At 39.9% G+C, this 17,412-nt stretch overlaps 1 protein-coding gene across 2 annotated transcripts in view; it reads left to right on the top strand.

Annotated features, from left to right (window-relative positions):
• kcnh4b (potassium voltage-gated channel, subfamily H (eag-related), member 4b) overlaps nt 1-17,412 on the top strand; it is a 169,977-nt gene that overhangs the window by 81,238 nt on the left and 71,327 nt on the right. For both annotated transcript variants that reach the window (XM_072561492.1, XM_072561493.1), the window contains exon 6: nt 4,927-5,084. In XM_072561492.1, the coding sequence (XP_072417593.1) occupies nt 4,927-5,084 (158 nt within the window). The remainder of the gene's footprint in view (nt 1-4,926; nt 5,085-17,412) is intronic.

Genomic DNA, 17,412 nt, shown 5'->3' with positions numbered 1-17,412 from the left:
CCTTTCTAATTAAATAATATCCTTCCTATAGCAGGGTGACCAGAACTGCACACAGTACTCCAGAGAGGCCTCACCAACATCCTGCACAACCACAACATGACGTCTCAGCTCCTATACTCAAAGGTCTGAGCAACAAAGGCAAGCATGTTAAACACCTTCTTAACCATCCTGTCTACCTGTGGTGCAAATTTAAAAGAATTATGTACCTGAACCCCTAAGTCTCTCCAATGTACAGCACTATCCAGGGACCTACCATTAACTGTATAGGTCCTGCCGTTGACTGTTTTAACAAAATGCAATACCTCACATTTATCCAAATTAAACTCTATCTGCCATTCCTCATCCCATTGACCCAATTGATCAAGATCTCTTTGTAAGCTTAGATAACCTTCTCCACTCTACCACCAATTTTGGTGTCATCTGCAAGCCTACTAGTCATATCTCTTATATTCTCTTCCAAATCGTTTATATAAATGACAAAGGTAGGGGCAGTACCGACCCCTTTGGACCCCATTAGTCACAGGTCTCCAGTCTGAAGAACAACCCTCCATCACTACCCTCTGTCTCCTACCATCAAATCAATTTTGTATCCAATTGGCAAGCTCACCCTGAATCCCTTGTGATCTAATTTTACTAATTAGTCTATCATGGCAGAAGCTTGTCCAAGGCTTTACTAAAGTCCGTTGTTTGTTATTTCAATGAACCCCTTTGCTCCTACCTTAACAATTCCATTCTTGGCCTGCTACATGTTCCACCAAAGCTGCAGGAATAGCACCTTGTTTTACATGAAGGCACTTTACAGCCTCTCAGGTCAATATTGAGTTCCACATTTTCACAGTAGGACCTCTGCGCTCCATTTTTCTTATATTCCCCGCTCTCCTCTGGCAGTGTCTTGTTTGTGTCTTGTTGGCTTTGCTCTCTGCACAGCAGACCTATTTTCTCTGTTTCACAGCTAACAATTACATCTATTTTACATTTCTATCATAGCTTTACCAGCATTATCACTGCTTTTGTCTTTTGCTCTGGCCACACTTACTATCTGTTCCACTTGCTCCTCCTCCCCCTCTGTCACTCATATAAAAAACATGATTTTCCAACTCTTTTCAGTTCTGAAGAAGAGTTGAACTGGACTCGAAATGTTAACTCTGTTTCTGTCTAATACAGACACTACAGAGCTGCTGAGTTTCTCCAGCACTTTCTGGTTTTATTTCAGGTAAAGGGATGGTTAGAAATGAAAGCTTCAATGTACCAATGAAACAAGGCAATGGGGTGAAGTAGCTGCACAAAAATCTTTTAGACGACGATTCAGACTTTAACTGTATGTGGCTTCAGGTGAAGCAATTTGAATTTATGCCAATTTTTGTGTAGTTGCAGCTTGAATCAAGCCAGTCAGGTTCCTGGATGATGCCTCATTGGACAGTAAATTGTGCTTTAGGGTAGTTCAGGCCTTGCCAGCTGGTTTGGCACCATTGTTAAGGATTGCTGTCAAGCCAAAAACATTTGGTACTTGCTTAGAGTGTAACTTAAGGTGTAATTGCATTGTTACATGATGGAATTGTCTCTGTGCCATTGCTCCATTCTAGGGGCCCCATGGATGTTATTTAAGCCAGGGAATGGTTAACTCGCCCACTGGAGAGCTACCGAGCAGTGAGAGCCCCATGTTGCCTCCTGTAGAGATAGCACTTGGCCAGTACTGGGCCTTCCCTGGGATCAAGGACCCTGAGAGCTCTTGGTCGAGAGTGTAGTGCTAGAAAAGCACAGCAAGTCAGGCAGCATCCGAGGAGCAGGAGAATCAACATTTCAGGCATAACCCCTTTATCAGATTCCTGAAAAGGGCTTATGCCTGAAATGTAGATTTTCCCGCTCCTCGGATCCTGCCTGACCTGCTGAGCTTTTCCAGCCCTACACTCTCGGCTCTGATCTCCAGCATCTGCAGTCCTCACTTTCTCCTGAGGGTGCTCGGTCAATCAGAGGGAAGCTGATTCTCATCACCACTCGGGGCAGCATTGGCAGCTCTTGGGCATGGACCCACCCAGAGCCCGGGATCAACAAAGGTCCCAGTCACTGGTGAGGGTGAGGGCTGACGCTGGCTGGTGGAAGGGGATAACAGTAGTGGAAAGAAAGGACGGGCGATGTCTCTCAGTGGACCACTTCAATTCCCTTTGTGAGGCTGGATCTGTCAATGAGGCAGATTGACAAGGAAAACCCTTCCTCTCCAGAAACCTGTCTTGGTGTTCCCATGTGAATACCCCCTGCGTTGGTATTGCTGACTACCAGCCCAGTGTAGCCTTTATATGAGCAATGATTGCCCATTTATGGGCCTCAATTGATATTGGGGTAAGAAAATCGACCCATGGGTGTTCCTGCCCCAGACTTCAACAGAGCAAAGGCAGAAGGCAACAAGGTCCTCACCCATGACCATCCCATTTGATTAAATACCCCCTGGCCACTCTCTCAACTTACTTTGGGGAGGGCACTCAATTCCACTCTAAATGTTTGTGCATTATCTGTGCAACCCATGACACCTTCAAGTGGAACATCCCCTCTGAAAACATCACTTCAAATTGACAGTAAACTCCGTGTGCTCATCACTGGAACACCAGCATTTAGCATGGAATTCCTTTTACTCAAGATTTTACTGAATGGATCCTAACATTTAATCTTCATTAAACTAATCGCTCACCATTTCTATTTTCTAACTTCTTTCATTTCTGTTTCTAATACTCACCTTTCTTTCCAACTGTCATATCAGACTGTGTGAGCTAAAATGATATTTTGCCTTGTGAGGGAGATTGGAATTAGGGAACAAAGTTTGAAGTTAATGAGCTTCCCAATTAAATTGGAGAGAAGGAGAAACTTATTTCTCTCAGGAGAGTGTGAGTTTGTGGAACTTTCCCAGGGAGCAGTGGAGACTGAGTTATTGAATGTTTTGAAGGCAGAGGCAGAATAGTTTTTGATAAACAAGGGAGGCAAAGGGTCTCAGGAGAGAGCAGCAATGTAGAGTCGAGGCTACAATCAGATCAACTGCAATTTTATTGAATGACAGAACAGGATTGAGAAGCCAAATCTTTTAACCCTGCTTGTAATTTGCATATTCCTGCATAGCATCTATTTGTTGGGCCTAGTTCATTGCATACTTTTCCTAATAATTGTTGCCCCAACTTTTTAGCTGAATTACTGGTTTTAATTGAGACAGTAGTAAAATTTGTAATTACAAGTTAATTGAAGAATTGCCAGTGGCTTCAGCACACTGTATGATCGCTGTAAGCGCTCTTATCTTTTTTACAATATTCAATGAATACTTCATGGAGCGTTAACAAGCCACTGGAAAATTACACTCTGTCTTTATCATAGAATTTTCAAACATCATTCTTTCTCCAGTTCCTGATTGTCCCTCACCACCATTTCAAGGGTCTGACTTGTAACTGATATTAATGCAAGTGTTCTTATCCTATGCAATCAAACATGGCTGCTTATTATAAATGGACTTTCATAGAATCATTGAATCCCCACATTGTGGAAACAGCCCCTTTGGCCAACAAGTTTATGCTGATCCTCCAAAGCGTAACTCACCTAAACCCACTCCCCTACCGTTATCCTATATTTACCAGTGACTAATGCATCTAACCTACACATCCCTGAACACAATGGGCAGTTTAGCATGCCCAATTCACCTAACCTGCACATCTTTGGATTGTGGAAGGTAACCAGAGCACCCAGAGAAAACCCACACAGACACGGGGAAAACATGCAAACTCTACACTGATAGTCGTCTAAGGTTGGAGTCAAACCCTGGTCCTGGTGTCGTGAGGCAGCAGTGCTAACCACTGAGTCACCATGCCAACCTGGTAACCGTATCTCTGGGCTTTTTTGGTGTAGTGGTAGTGCCCCTATCTCTGAGCCAGAAGGCCTGGGTTCAAGTCCTACCTGCTCCAGACGTCAAACATAGCATGTCTGAACAGGATATCTAGAAAATATCAGCACTATGCTTCTGAGCAATGAACTTGGTTTAGGCTGACAGTTGAACTTTTAGTCTGTAGCCTCCAGTTACATATCACCGTCATCATCAGGAAACTGAAACACTTTTACTCAATAATCTTCCAATCTCAAGCTAATTTCTTTAACATTGATTCTGTTTCATGAGAATTGCTTGAACAAATTAATGTGATGACATTCTTAATTGGAGCTACACTTGTGAATTTGAAACATGCCCTTTATTGTTTTGCAAACAGTTTTACTGTTTAATCCTTAAAACAAAACAAACCTGTGATGTTGATAGGACTATAGCCGACAGGAAAAACACCATATTAAAATTCACTAGTGATTCACTAATGTCTTTGAGAGAAGGAAGCAGGTATTCTTAGCTAGTCTAGCCTATGCATAACTTCAGACCAACAGCAGTATGGTTTATTTTAATTGCCCTCTGGGCAACTAGGGATGGGCAATAAATGCTGGCCAATCCAGTGGTGCTCTCACCCTGTGAATGAATCAAAAAAATTGAAGACTGTGCTCAAATCAACTGCCAGTTCTATTTGTCAAATAAATTTTGAGCTGATATCATTTTTGTTTTGTTGTTTTAATAGGATAATGAAGAGCAATCAGTAGTAGGAAATCTACCTGTTTCTAGTGTCACTCCAGGACCTAGTGATATTGTGCTCAAGCGCAGATTAACAAACTCAGGACAGATCAGGATCTGCCCAGGTTCTCTCTGACCTGTATGAGTTTATACCACACTCATGTATGCCTGTACCAACACTAGCTGGCAGGAGGCAACATCGTTAAGTAATTCTCTCCACAGGATATTTATTCTCTACTTAAAATGTCAGCAATAAAGTGTATTGTTCTATCAAATCACCAGCCATAATGAAAGTTAATTTTTCCCTTTTACTTCCTGATGCTTATTTCTCTGTTTTTTTTAACCCACAGATATAATCCTGAACTTTCGTACCACGTACGTCAGTCAGTCAGGTCAAGTGGTGTATGATGCACGATCCATCTGCATTCATTATGGAACCACATGGTTTATTGTGGATCTAATTGCTGCATTGCCATTTGATCTTCTTTATGCCTTTAACATCACTGTGGTAAGTAAGCACTGAACATAATATCCCTGTTAACATGGCCAATGCTAATCTGTTGGCAAGCTTCATGGACAACATTCAATTCTAAAATGAGGGACTCAGATCTTTCTGAATGGAGAGATTTGATGTTCACTAACATTTCTTATCCCAGTTTATGTAACAGTATAGGTTGATAGCACCCTTACCTTTGAGTTAGGAGTTTATGGGTTCAAGTCCTGCACCAGGACCTGAGCACTAAAATCAGTGAGGCACTGAGGGAGTGCTGCACTGCCTGAAGTACAAAGTTTCAGATGAGATGTTATACTAGAACCTTGTGTGGTCTCCCTCTTTCGAAGAAAAGTTATCTCCGGAGTCCTCGTTGATATTTATTTCTCAGTCAATATTACAGTGGCTGCTCATTGCATTGCTGTTTATTCAAGTTTACTGTTTGTAGATTGATTGCCATGTTTCCAATGTGACAACATCTTACAAGCCTTTCATTGATTGTAAAGTGCTTTGGGAATGACCTGTGGTTGTGAAAAGCACTGTACGAATGCACATCTTTTTTGTGAATCTATCTTTTACACATAACTCTTTTCAGATTTTTGCCTTTGCAGAGGGGAGGTAGGACAGAAGAAAAGGGAACAGAAGGCAGCAGTAAAGTAAAAGCATTGTGCAAAGTTCCTGAGAGCAGATACTTCTGCAATATAACATCAATGTGTAACTCAGAGTGATGATTGCCTTGTGAAATAACAGTCAGCAGATACATCAAGCACTAATCCAGATTTCATATCAAGACAAGTTTAAGCTTTTACCATTTTGCTACAAGTATATATGAGTGAGCATCACCATCCATTTTGGCCTGCAAGATGTTTGTTCAGGTGCCCAATGCTACTTGTGCCAAATAAGAAATACCTTATTTACTAAGATTCCATTAAATTCTTATATGTTCTATGGTGTTTCAAGTTTCTCTAATTCCATGGTAGAAAACTGATTCATCTCTTTAATCAAACTTGAATTTGTCTGATTCATCTGTAACTCTGGCAATTGATACCCAATTGGATTGCTTCAGTCATGAGACAATGGAATTGACTGTTATGAAACCAAAATGTTAATTAACAAATTTGCAATATAATAATTCTGTAGTGACTTAATCACGATTAATAGAGAAGCCTGTGTTGTTTTTCAATGTTCTGCGAGCCTCGGTGCCTATTTAGCAAGTTGGTGTTCTAACAACAAGTATGAATAAATAAAATAAACCAAATAACTGCAGATGCTGGGGATCTGAAACCAAAACAGAAATTGCTGGAAAAGCTCAGCAGGCCTGGTAGCATCTGTGGGAAGAAAGCAAAGTTAATGATTCTGGTCTGGCCTCAAAACATTAAGTCTGCTTTCTTCCCACAAATGCTGTCAGACCAGCTGAGTTTCTGCAGCAGTTTCTGACTTCATTATGAAAAAAAGTTTTTTTTTCATTAGTAGAGTAAGTAGCAAGTCAATTAATGCTATGAATTACTTTTTTTTATCAGTACAGCAGAACATCTACCAAAATGACAGAGACCAAGATTTTCATTTTTGGGTGGGAGCTTGGAGCAATCTACAGAAGGTGTCTGACACCAGCAGAATTTCCTGGGTCAGGGTAATTGCCATAATTCACGCAGAGTCTTGGTGAATTCCTGCCTTTACTGAATAACCTGCTGGGCCTGAACATAAAATGGCTACAACAGGCCTTAACTAAATTATCTGTAGTTGAAGATTACTTTGGCCTATATAATTGATCATGCACACAGATTAAATGGCTATTTCATTTTTAAACAACCATTACACTGTTAGATGACTAGGACATGCAGGTTTCCTAGTGTTCAGTTATTTGTGATCTGTGTTCCTCCTTTCTTGAATTGTAACTCAGTCTCGGAATCCTTCGAGGAAGGGTTGATATCCTCCCACAGGACTGAACAGCAGTCATCAAAGTCGACAAGAAAGTGTATTTTTCTCTTCAGTCACCAGCCACAATGAAAGTTAATATTGCCCTTTTACTTTCTGATGGTTATTTTACTGTGTCTGTTTTAACAAACAGATATAATCCTGAACTTTCGTACCACTTACACCAGTCAGTCAGTTAGGTCAAGTGGTGTATGACCCATCTGCATCCATTATGGAACCACCTGGTTTATTTTGCATCTAATCCAACTGTGATAATGAAGCATTCCCTCTACATTCACCTTAACCTTTCCGCTGCTATCATCCCGAAAGTCCCCTACTCTGCTATTCAGTTCAGTGGTAAAAACAATGACTGCAGATGCTGAAAACCAAATACTGGATTAGTGGTGCTGGATTTCGCTGCTCATTGGATGCTGCCTGAACTGCTGTGCTCTTCCAGCACCACTAATCCAGTATTCAGTTCAGTGGGTTAGCCATGGCTTGTTTTCAACTTGACCTGTGTTCAATTAGATCATCTCCAGCAATAACACCCACACAGTTGCTACAGCAATTCCTTGATTATCCATTCTTAATATTTGACTGTTCCTCGTCACTTTGCCATCTCTTGGTCACTGTATCTGCAACTACTAAGTCAGTTTCCACATGTATGTTGATGATACACAGTTGCCTCTTGACCAAACTGTACAATCAGCCCATTTGTCCAATCTCCAGCATTGGATGGCCATCATTTTTACCAGCATTTCAGACAGTCTGACTGTTATGGAAAATTACTTGCCTTCCAGGTCAATCTAAACATTGGCCGACAATTTAATTGTGAACTGACAGCTATACCATCAGTCACAAGTATCACCTACTTCCACCTTAGTCTTATTGCCATGCCTACCTCACATTTGGTACTGGAGTCCTTAATTGGTTTTTGGCATCTCCAGACTTGATTACTTTTCACACCTGGATAGTGCACTATCATCTCATCAGCATAGAATTCAGTTCACCCATAACCAACTGGCAAACATCATCTCTGACCTTGATAAGATGTAGGAACAGATGGACACCATTCAGCCCACTGATTCTGTTGCACCATTCATTGAGATCATAGCTGATCTGATAATCCTAAAAATCCAATTTCCTGCCTTTCCCCCATAAACTCTTGATCCCCTTACTGATTAAGACTCTATCTATATCATACTTAAATATATTTAATGATCCAACCTCGCCAAGCCTCTGCAGTAAGGAATTCCACAAATTCACTACCCTCCAAAGAAAAAATATTCCTCCTCATCTCTGTCTTAAACGTACAACCCTTTACTCTAAGGTTATGCTTTGGGTCCTAGACTCTCCCACATGACCGATGAAGGGCTTTTGCCCAAAACATCAATTTTCCTACTCCTCGGATGCTGCCTGACCTGCTGTACTTTTCCAGCACCACTCTAATCTAAATTCTGGTTTCCAGCCTCTGCAGTCCTCACTTTTGCCCACATGAGGAAACAACCTATCCACATTGACCTGTAGAGTCCCCAAAGAATCTTGCGGTGTCCCCAACTTTTACAAATTTTAAGTTCTCTTCCGTTTCTTTAAATTGCTCCATGGTCTAGTGTCTCTCTATCTCTTACATCGTCTAGCCCTACAATACTTTCCGAATCACTTGACTGCAGCTTATTGCACAACCATTGGTGATTTATGCCTTTATTCATCCATGCTCTAAATGTTTGAATTTGTTCTGTAAATCTTGTTAAAAATCCAAGTCTTTGCTTAAATTCTCTGTCACTGTTCCTAGCTTATAGTTCTCTACTTCCACATCTATTTCACTTTGAATCTCTGTAAAGTGTACTGGGGTGTTAAATGCGTTGTATAAATGCAAACAATTCAATTGCCTTTTAACTATGCCTCTGGCATTTGTCTACACTCTGTTATGTGTCTGCTTTCCTGTTTATTCAGGCTGCTCCAAAGGCTAAGTATGAAATTGTGTCTATTTACCTCCTGTAATTTTTAAAATTCTTAAATCATTGTTCTGTGGTTAGTGTGGTGTTGAACATTTTAGTCTACTTATTCTGGTTCCAATAGTAAACTATAGATTGCTTGAAATATGAAGTGAGCTAAATGATTTGTATTGTCATGAGGCTGTGGGTGAAATAACTCCACAGAGGCAGGTATCCTGTCACCAAGTCACCCTTTATTTACATGTTCATGGTACTTGACACTAATTCAGCTCCCTCAGAGCCAGCTCTCAGAATGAAAAAAAGCTCTGGCACTTCTAGTTGTATCTGTCAGCCAGGTATACCTGATTGGACTAGATTAAAAGCCGCAATCAGGGAACCCATATTTTATGAGGTCCATCTGGCTGACCTCATTAAAATCATTGCAGTGGGCTCGGGGATTCCCTTCTGCACACATAACTATTTCTGTTGGTAGTTCGTGGCCTGTAATGGTTGCCCCTTACTCATCAATGATTGCTACCTGACACTATTGGTTCTGCAAGCTCTTTTACACTATTGTACATAACCCTATTCCCTGTAAATACGTGTCTCATGCATATAGATGATTCCATTCTTTCTTCAGTTGACTGCTGAAGTCACTGCTGCATCATGATATATATCACCATTTCACCATATACTTTCTCATTATACTACACAAAATACATTGTCTCAGAGAGTCATTGATTGTTGTTCAAAACATTATTCCTTCCTTCCAGTTGGAAGCAAAGTTTTATCAATCTCTTGATATTACTTTCAGCTTTGAACAACTTTTGCTTAAAGACTGTAATTCTGGAGAGGTGTCATGGTCACATACTGACTGTTTTGTATCCAATTGATATATGTCTTAGGCCAATATACCCCATCCCGTGCAAACTTCTACATCAGTCAGTTTCTGTTAGTTGAGTGGAATTCTTGGCAATGGTTCCTTATCCTCCCATTTTCATATGGGCTTGAGAGTTTTGGCATTCTACCAAACAAATATGTGCCTTTTCTGAAGTGGTGAAAACTCAGTAATCCTTCAGGTTTTTAACACAATTTCAAACACAGATGTTCCATCTCTGAACACTGTGGCTTTGTTCAGTTTCAAAGGATTGTCTGGGAGAAGACAATTACTACAGTACGCTGGAAATGCACAACAGGTCAGGCAGCCCATGAGGAGCAGGAGAGTCGACATTTTGGGCATAAGCCCTTTATCAGGAATGTGGGGTGTGCTGCTGAGAAATAAATAGGAGGATGGGGATGGAGTTGGGGGGCTGGTGGCTGGGAAGGTGGATGCAGATGGGGAGTAGTTGTGATAGTTTAGTGGGGAAGGTGGAGCAGATAGGTGGGAAGGAAGATGGATAGGTGGGACACGTCAAGAGAGTGGTGCCGAGTTGGAGGGTTGGACCTGGGATGGGGTAGGGGGAGGAAAGATTTGGAAACTAGTGAAGTCAGTGGTGATGCCATGTGGTTGAAGTGTTCCAAGGCCGAAGATGAGGCATTCTTCCTCCACTTGTCAGGTGGCTTGGATTTGGAGGTGGATGAGGCCCAGGATTTGCATGTACTTAGAGGAGTGGGCAGGGGAGTTGAAGTGGTTGGCCACAGAGTGGTGGAGCTGTTTGGTGTCCCAGAGGTGTTCCCTGAAACACTTCGCAAGTTGGCATCTAGTCTCACCGATGTAGAGGAGATAAAGTAGGATACTTTAAAACGGCTCATAAAAAGGCACACATGGAGGACATCAACCTCTTGTTATTACTTTCAGCTTTGGACAATTTTCAGAATGATTCAAAATGCTGATCCAAGAACAAGTTCTCATAGAGCTCAAAGGAGAGCTCTTCACATGACCTGCTGCCCCCATCTCCCATTGACCAACATGTCCACCTGCAATTGGGCAACAAACGTATCTTTCACTATTCCGTTGAATGATTGTTGACGCTCAATCAAAAATCCAGTTTCCAATATGTTTTACAACCAATGCACCAAACGGTTGAGATAAAGAAAAAAACCCTTTTTAGTTAATGCTCCATGTAGTTTCGCCCTGGACATTCAGAGCAATGTTACCAAGATTCATGTTCAATTTCGAAAGGTCAGTCCTGAAGGATTGCCAGCATAACAGAAGTGTGAGAAGAAAACAGGGCCTCTAGACACTGTAGAAAGAACTGTAGCACATTCACAGAGGCGATCGATCCAAAAATCTGTGTTAAGGAGAGTTTCAAGAAAGGCAAGGTGATCCCTATGTGACCAAATTTGCCCACTACGTCAAAATTAAATTGCAATTAAAAATAGTGAAGCAGCGAAAATGTGAAAAATCCTTTATTTCCAATTTGTTCACACCTTACTGTGGCCTGGACTTTCACAGTAAGAAAGTATTGAAAAATATTGGGAGTTAAGTGTGAAAAAATTAAATAGTGTTTTTCTCCTTAATGTGCTATCTTCAGATGAGTCCATCATTATATCAATGCAGTTGGGTGTGTTTTCTCATGTTTTTGTGCTACAGTATAGAGTCCTGGGGCATCTCTAATTGTGAAAATGGAGTGGCATGGTGCTTAGCACTGCTGTCACACAGGACCAGGGACCTGCACTCAATTCCAACCATGGCAGCCCCTCAGTTTGGAGTTTACATCTTCTCCCTGTATCTGCGTGAGTTTGCTTTGATTTCCTCCCACAGTCCAAAGATGTGCAGATTAAGTGGATTGGCCATGCTAAATTGCCCCATTGTGTCCAGAGGATGTGCAGGCGAGGTGGATTAGCCATGGGAAATGTGTTGTTACCAGGATAGGATCGGGGGCTAGGTCTGGATGGGATGCTCTTCAGAGCATCAATGCAAACTCAATGGATTGAATGGCCTCTTTCTGCCATGTAGGGATTCTTTAAGATGAGTGTTTTGATAGGGGAGCAGGCAGACATTCATTAGGTTCAATAAGGCCATTGGCCTTCTTGGGATCTTCAGTAAAGAATGCAATGGATCTATGATACCTCCTCTCTCTGTTTCATTGTGCAGTGTATAGTGTTGTCCACCTCAGCCTAAAAGTCCAAGGTTAAATGGTGGCTTGTCTAGAATTCTGTGATTCTGTGGTCCGGTGTGGCCTAACTCTGGGTGGTGAATCTGTTGAAAAGCTTGAATGAGTTCCAGTAACCTGGGCTTCTCAGTCCAGAATGGTGTTGTTGTAGATGCCCTATGTTGCTGTCTCTGTGAGTGGGTGGTGGAGGGAGTGAAATCTGAAGGTGGTAGATCTGGTGCCAGTCAAGTGGACTCTTTTATCCTGGATATTGCTGAGCTTCTGAAGTGTTGTTGGAGCTGCGCTCATCCAGGCAAGTAGGATGTATTCCATGACACTCCTGACTTGTGCCTTAGAGATACGAATGGTACTGGGAAGTCAGGAAGTGAGTTACTGGCCACTAAATGTTTATATAACCACATTATTTATATATAGCTGGTCCAGGCTATTTTCTGGAATTTAATTTAATAAATGTAAACCCAGTGTTAGAAATTCTTGGAATAAATTGCCAGCTAGAATGGTAGAAAATGGGTGGCATGGTGGCCCAGTGGTTAGCACAGCTGCCTCTCAGTGCCAATCCCAGCTTGGGTGACTGTCTGTATGGATTCTCCCTGTGGCTGCATGGGTTTCCTCCAGGTGCTCCGGTTTCCTCCCACAGTCCAAAGGTGTACAGGTTAGGTGGATTGGCCATGCTTAAAAAATGTTGCTCCATAGTGTATAGGGTTGTTGAAAAGATGGGTTAGGTTCATGTGTGGACACGGGGGAGGGGTGCAGGTCTGGGTCAGTGCAGATTTGATTAGCTAAATAGCCTCATTTTGCACTGTAAGGATTCTATGATAAAATTCAACATGCTGTGTTGGAACGACATTAGATAAGATCTCCTATTCTCTCATATTCTTGTGGCAGTTGTTTTCATCAGTTACAACTATGCTCACTATTGGAAATAAACGAAAAGGAAATAAAAACAAACTGCAGATGTTAGAAATCAAAAACTAAAACAGAAATTCCTGAAAAACTCAGCAGGTCTGTCAGCATCTGTGGAGAGAAATCAGAGTTAACATTTTGGGTCCGGAAACCCTTCTTTTGAAGTCTTCTGATGAAGAGCCAGATCTGCTTAATTTTTCAACAAATTTATGACCAGGAATGAGTGTAGCACTATTCTATCAAGATATATGCTAAAATTGTAGTTATTATCATTAAATATTGCATAAATACTTTGACTTTTCCCTATTTTATGCAGACAGTGAGGTGCAGGAAAAATGGGGCTCTGAGGTAAATTAGTTTTGTGAACTAATTTACAGAATTCCAAAGCTTATTTTTAGGTGCTATAAGACAACAATGGAGAGCGAGAGAAAGGGTAGAACATGACTAAAAATGGAGGTAAAAACAATGACTGCAGATGCTGGAAACCAGATTCTGGATTAGTGGTGCTGGAAGAGCACAGCAGTTCAGGCAGCATCCGAGGAGCTTCGAAATCGACGTTTCGGGCAAAAGCCCTTCATCAGGAATAAAGGCAGTGAGCCTGAAGCGTGGAGAGATAAACTAGAGGAGCCACTTAAGGATTGTTGAAAGCATGTCAATGGCTCACAGTGTATCGTCAGGCAAAAACAGAAGCTTAAACAAGGTTGGAATGTGGTACTTCAAACTCGTCAATGTGAACTAATTCAGTTTTGGGAAATGAAGATAGTCCAAATGATTCACCATGTGGAAAGACAGCTCCTTTCTGACCATGGATCTTGGTGAGTGTAACATTATTCTGTCAAGATATATGCTAAAATTGTAGTTATTATCATTCAATATTGCATAAAATGTGCATTATTATAATTTACATGGGCTCTGAGTAAAATATTTAAATTTATCTTGCCCATAAGCAGATGTTTTTATGTAAAGTCAAATGTTGGTTTTGCTGAATTTAATGAGCATTGGCATAAGGATGGCAGCTCGCGAAAACAGATCATTTTCCCATTTTATAAATTCATTCAACTTCTATGCTAAGCACCACAGTGACAGGTATGGAATGGCTAGATGCATTAAATTTCACACACTCTTTGCTCATAGTTAATCTCTTGGGAGAATTTTATGCCTTATTTTATTGCCTCTTTTTAATATGCCATTTATAATGGACCAGGTTTTTCAATTCCTATGTGAATAATATCATTGCCTTGCTGAGTGGGATTCTTAGGAACAGTGACTAACTTGAGCAGAGAGAGCGTGCTGTCAAATATCTGTCTTGGCTTCGTAAAAATAGAAACAGAAGCTCAGCAGGTCTGGCAGCATTTGTGGAAAGAAAGTGTTAATGTTTTGATGCCAATGCCTCATTTTCTACTTTTATCTTTCTGGGTTAGTTTCAACCATAGGCACAAGATATATTTTCACCCATTATTACATCCTTGCCGAAAAAATGAATACCTTTATCTTTGATGATCAGTTTCTTTGTAATCTTATTATGATATTGTTCTTCAATTTATGTACAGCCTGATTTGATTTTAACAAACTCATCCTTATGTTTCAACAGCAATCTTTTGGTCTGCTGACAAGATCATCTACCCAGTATGAAGAGTGTGGTACAACAGAGAGGCATAGTTATAAAGATGCAGTGAATGTGTAGGCTGTGAACGACCACTCTATCAGGAAGGACATCCTTTATGATGCAAACACAACCATTTATTTGTGTCCTTTAATCCCTTCTATCATACCCTGAGGTGCAAAAGGAACGTTCCTCATGCTTTAGACATACTTTAAAGTTATAATCAAGAACAAGATGCAAGTTGGTTCAATCAGAACCAAAGGGAAACAAATAGAAAACAAACCATTTTGCATTATCCTGGGAACTGGTTATTGTTTGCATTATCCTGGTTATTGTTTTTCCCTGCTTGATGTGCTGTACGCATTATTGTAATGTACAAAACCCATTCATCACTCCATTGGAAAACTATCAGTCAGCTGAAGACCTTCCTCAGGAGAGTTTGGGGAACCGTTTGGTAGCAGAGGTAAATGTGTACCTCTGTCATAAAGATCATCATGTGGAACATCTTAATTGAAGATTCTCCGTCTGACGTTTCAAACATAAATATTTGAATTTGTGAATGGAAGTATTACTGGTTTAATAACATCATGTCTTACAGCATCACAAGTCAATTTAAAGAGTATTCAGTTTATATTTTGAAATTTAATACACTGATTTAACTTGCCCTTTAAATAAAGTTCAAATGTTCTAAATAATTCATTTATCGCATATTTCACGCTAAAATATCATGCACCAAATTTAACTGCTCAAATGATAATTTATTTCATTTTTCAATACCTTTAAAGTCCCAAATATGCAATTGGGGCAACTTTTTCACTATCAGCAGAGATGAAAATGTGTACCTGACTTATATGTCTAGACATTGCTTTACTTGCATTAAACATTGTGTATTTGTTGTTGAGAATAAAAGCTTTGTATTGGCTGTGCCTGATCATATGTCTTCTTTCTTCACTGAAATGTTATATGAAAGTTGGACACAAAACACATATTGAGTGACAAGTTTGCCCTAAGTGATTATTGACTAATTTGATATGTCTGCCCTCATGACCTTCTACTATATTACCCGACACAACTATCTAATATGTTAACACAGCAATGGTTAACATATTGTTATAAAAGCAGAAAAATAAGTCAAAACCATTAATTTTCACAAATGCATTTTGCAAAGATACTATTTCTTGTATTCAGCTTTTCTTGGACTTGCAAAATTTACATGATAAAATGTCAACAATTTGCAGTTTCTACCATTGACTTTCTATTGTGTTTATAAGGAGAAATAAATTATATGGTTTTTGGTTTACATTTGGTTTACAAATGAGGTAAGAATACCTGATCTGAGTTCCATCTGTAAAGTATAAAGTAATTCTATATGATTGGATCTGTCTTGATTGTTACCAATCTGTTAAATTGGTAAACTTCAATTCTGTGGAAAGGCTATTCAACTCAAATAGACATGATACAAATTGCAGAAAAAACTGTTTTACGTCTCAAATCTCTCTCAACATTGAATTAATTGACTGGTTTTGGGAGTTAAAGGTACCACTAGTTATAGTACTGCAATTATTTTTGCTGAATTGGCTGGTATCAGATCAAAGTTAAAAATCACACAACACCAGGTTATAGTCCAACGGGTTTATTTGGAAGCACTAGCTTTCTGAGCGCTGCTCTTTCACCACCTGACGAAGGAGTGGCGCTCTGAAAGCTAGTGCTTTCAAATAAACCTGTTGGACTATAACCTAGTATGGTGTGATTTTTAACTTCGTCCACCCCTGTCCAACACCAGCACCTCCAAATCTTGCATATCAGATCATGCAGTCTTTGGGACTTGTTAACAACCCTGAGCAAGAAATGGGGAAAGCAAAGTTCAAGAATATTTCACATACACTTGGACAATGGCAAGAATGAGTTTAAATTGATACTTTGACAGTAAATAGTCCACTAACCTTCATTGGCTGGGCTGCAAATGAATGTTAAACATGGTTGAAAGACTGGACAGTTGGTCTTTTAGAATACTGCACCTCAGCAAGATTAGTATGTGGAAATTGTGAAATCTTGCCCAAATATATGTTTGTCTTAAAAGAAGAGTTACAATAGGAAGAGTAGGTGAAACTCAGTAGAGGACAATACCTGTAACATTTTGTGCTAACTCAACCTTGTTATTATTTCACACATTCCCTTGAGGCTTTTCCTTGCCTGGATGATATAATGTAATTACAAGGCCAAAGAAATAAATGTTTGAATTAAGAGCTTCCATCTTTCTGAGGAGGCGTCAGAGTAATTTATTTCCAACAAGCTGTTCAGAAAACTCTGATCACATTTTGATTGGTGTGACAAATTTCACCATAACAACTGAGACTACCAATGACAGTCTAAGTTAAACAATCCATATCATTAAAAATATTCTATGAATGAGATCAGAATCCTCATCTTTGCCACAAAGTAATCAGTTCTCCTAATACCTTATCTCCATGTCTTGTTTTATTGAAATCCTGAAATTAGTTTTTGAGATTCAAATATAGTATTTACAAAAGGAACCTCCCACTGCCTTGAGTTGCAGAAGTAATTATTATTCATCTTCTGGTAGCATAGAATGAGATGTAGCAACGTGCTACACCCTATTTCCACTATTTCTACCATGTTGCAGTATCAATATTGCCTTGATTTCTCAAATAAAAGTGGAAATCAAAGCGCATGGGTTCATGTTCACTCATGTTCTTGCAGATTGCAACAAATTCAAATATGGTCAAGTTCCTGAAGTTAAGTTGAAAACCAGATTCCTTGAATTAATGGAGTTTTAGGGCAAGAAGATTCATAAAAAGGAAGAAGGTATATTGTAACACAAGAAGTCTAATGACCAGAAAATCCAATTCCTAACAGTAAATTAATCTTCTTAATCATATCTCCATAAATTTTGGATGCTTTTAGCTTTACTATGT

Source organism: Chiloscyllium punctatum, chromosome 42, assembly GCF_047496795.1.
Source record: "Chiloscyllium punctatum isolate Juve2018m chromosome 42, sChiPun1.3, whole genome shotgun sequence".
Taxonomy (NCBI): Eukaryota; Metazoa; Chordata; class Chondrichthyes; order Orectolobiformes; family Hemiscylliidae; genus Chiloscyllium; species Chiloscyllium punctatum.
The sequence above is the reverse complement of the archived record's forward strand: the minus strand, read 5'-3'. Positions and strand labels throughout refer to the sequence as shown.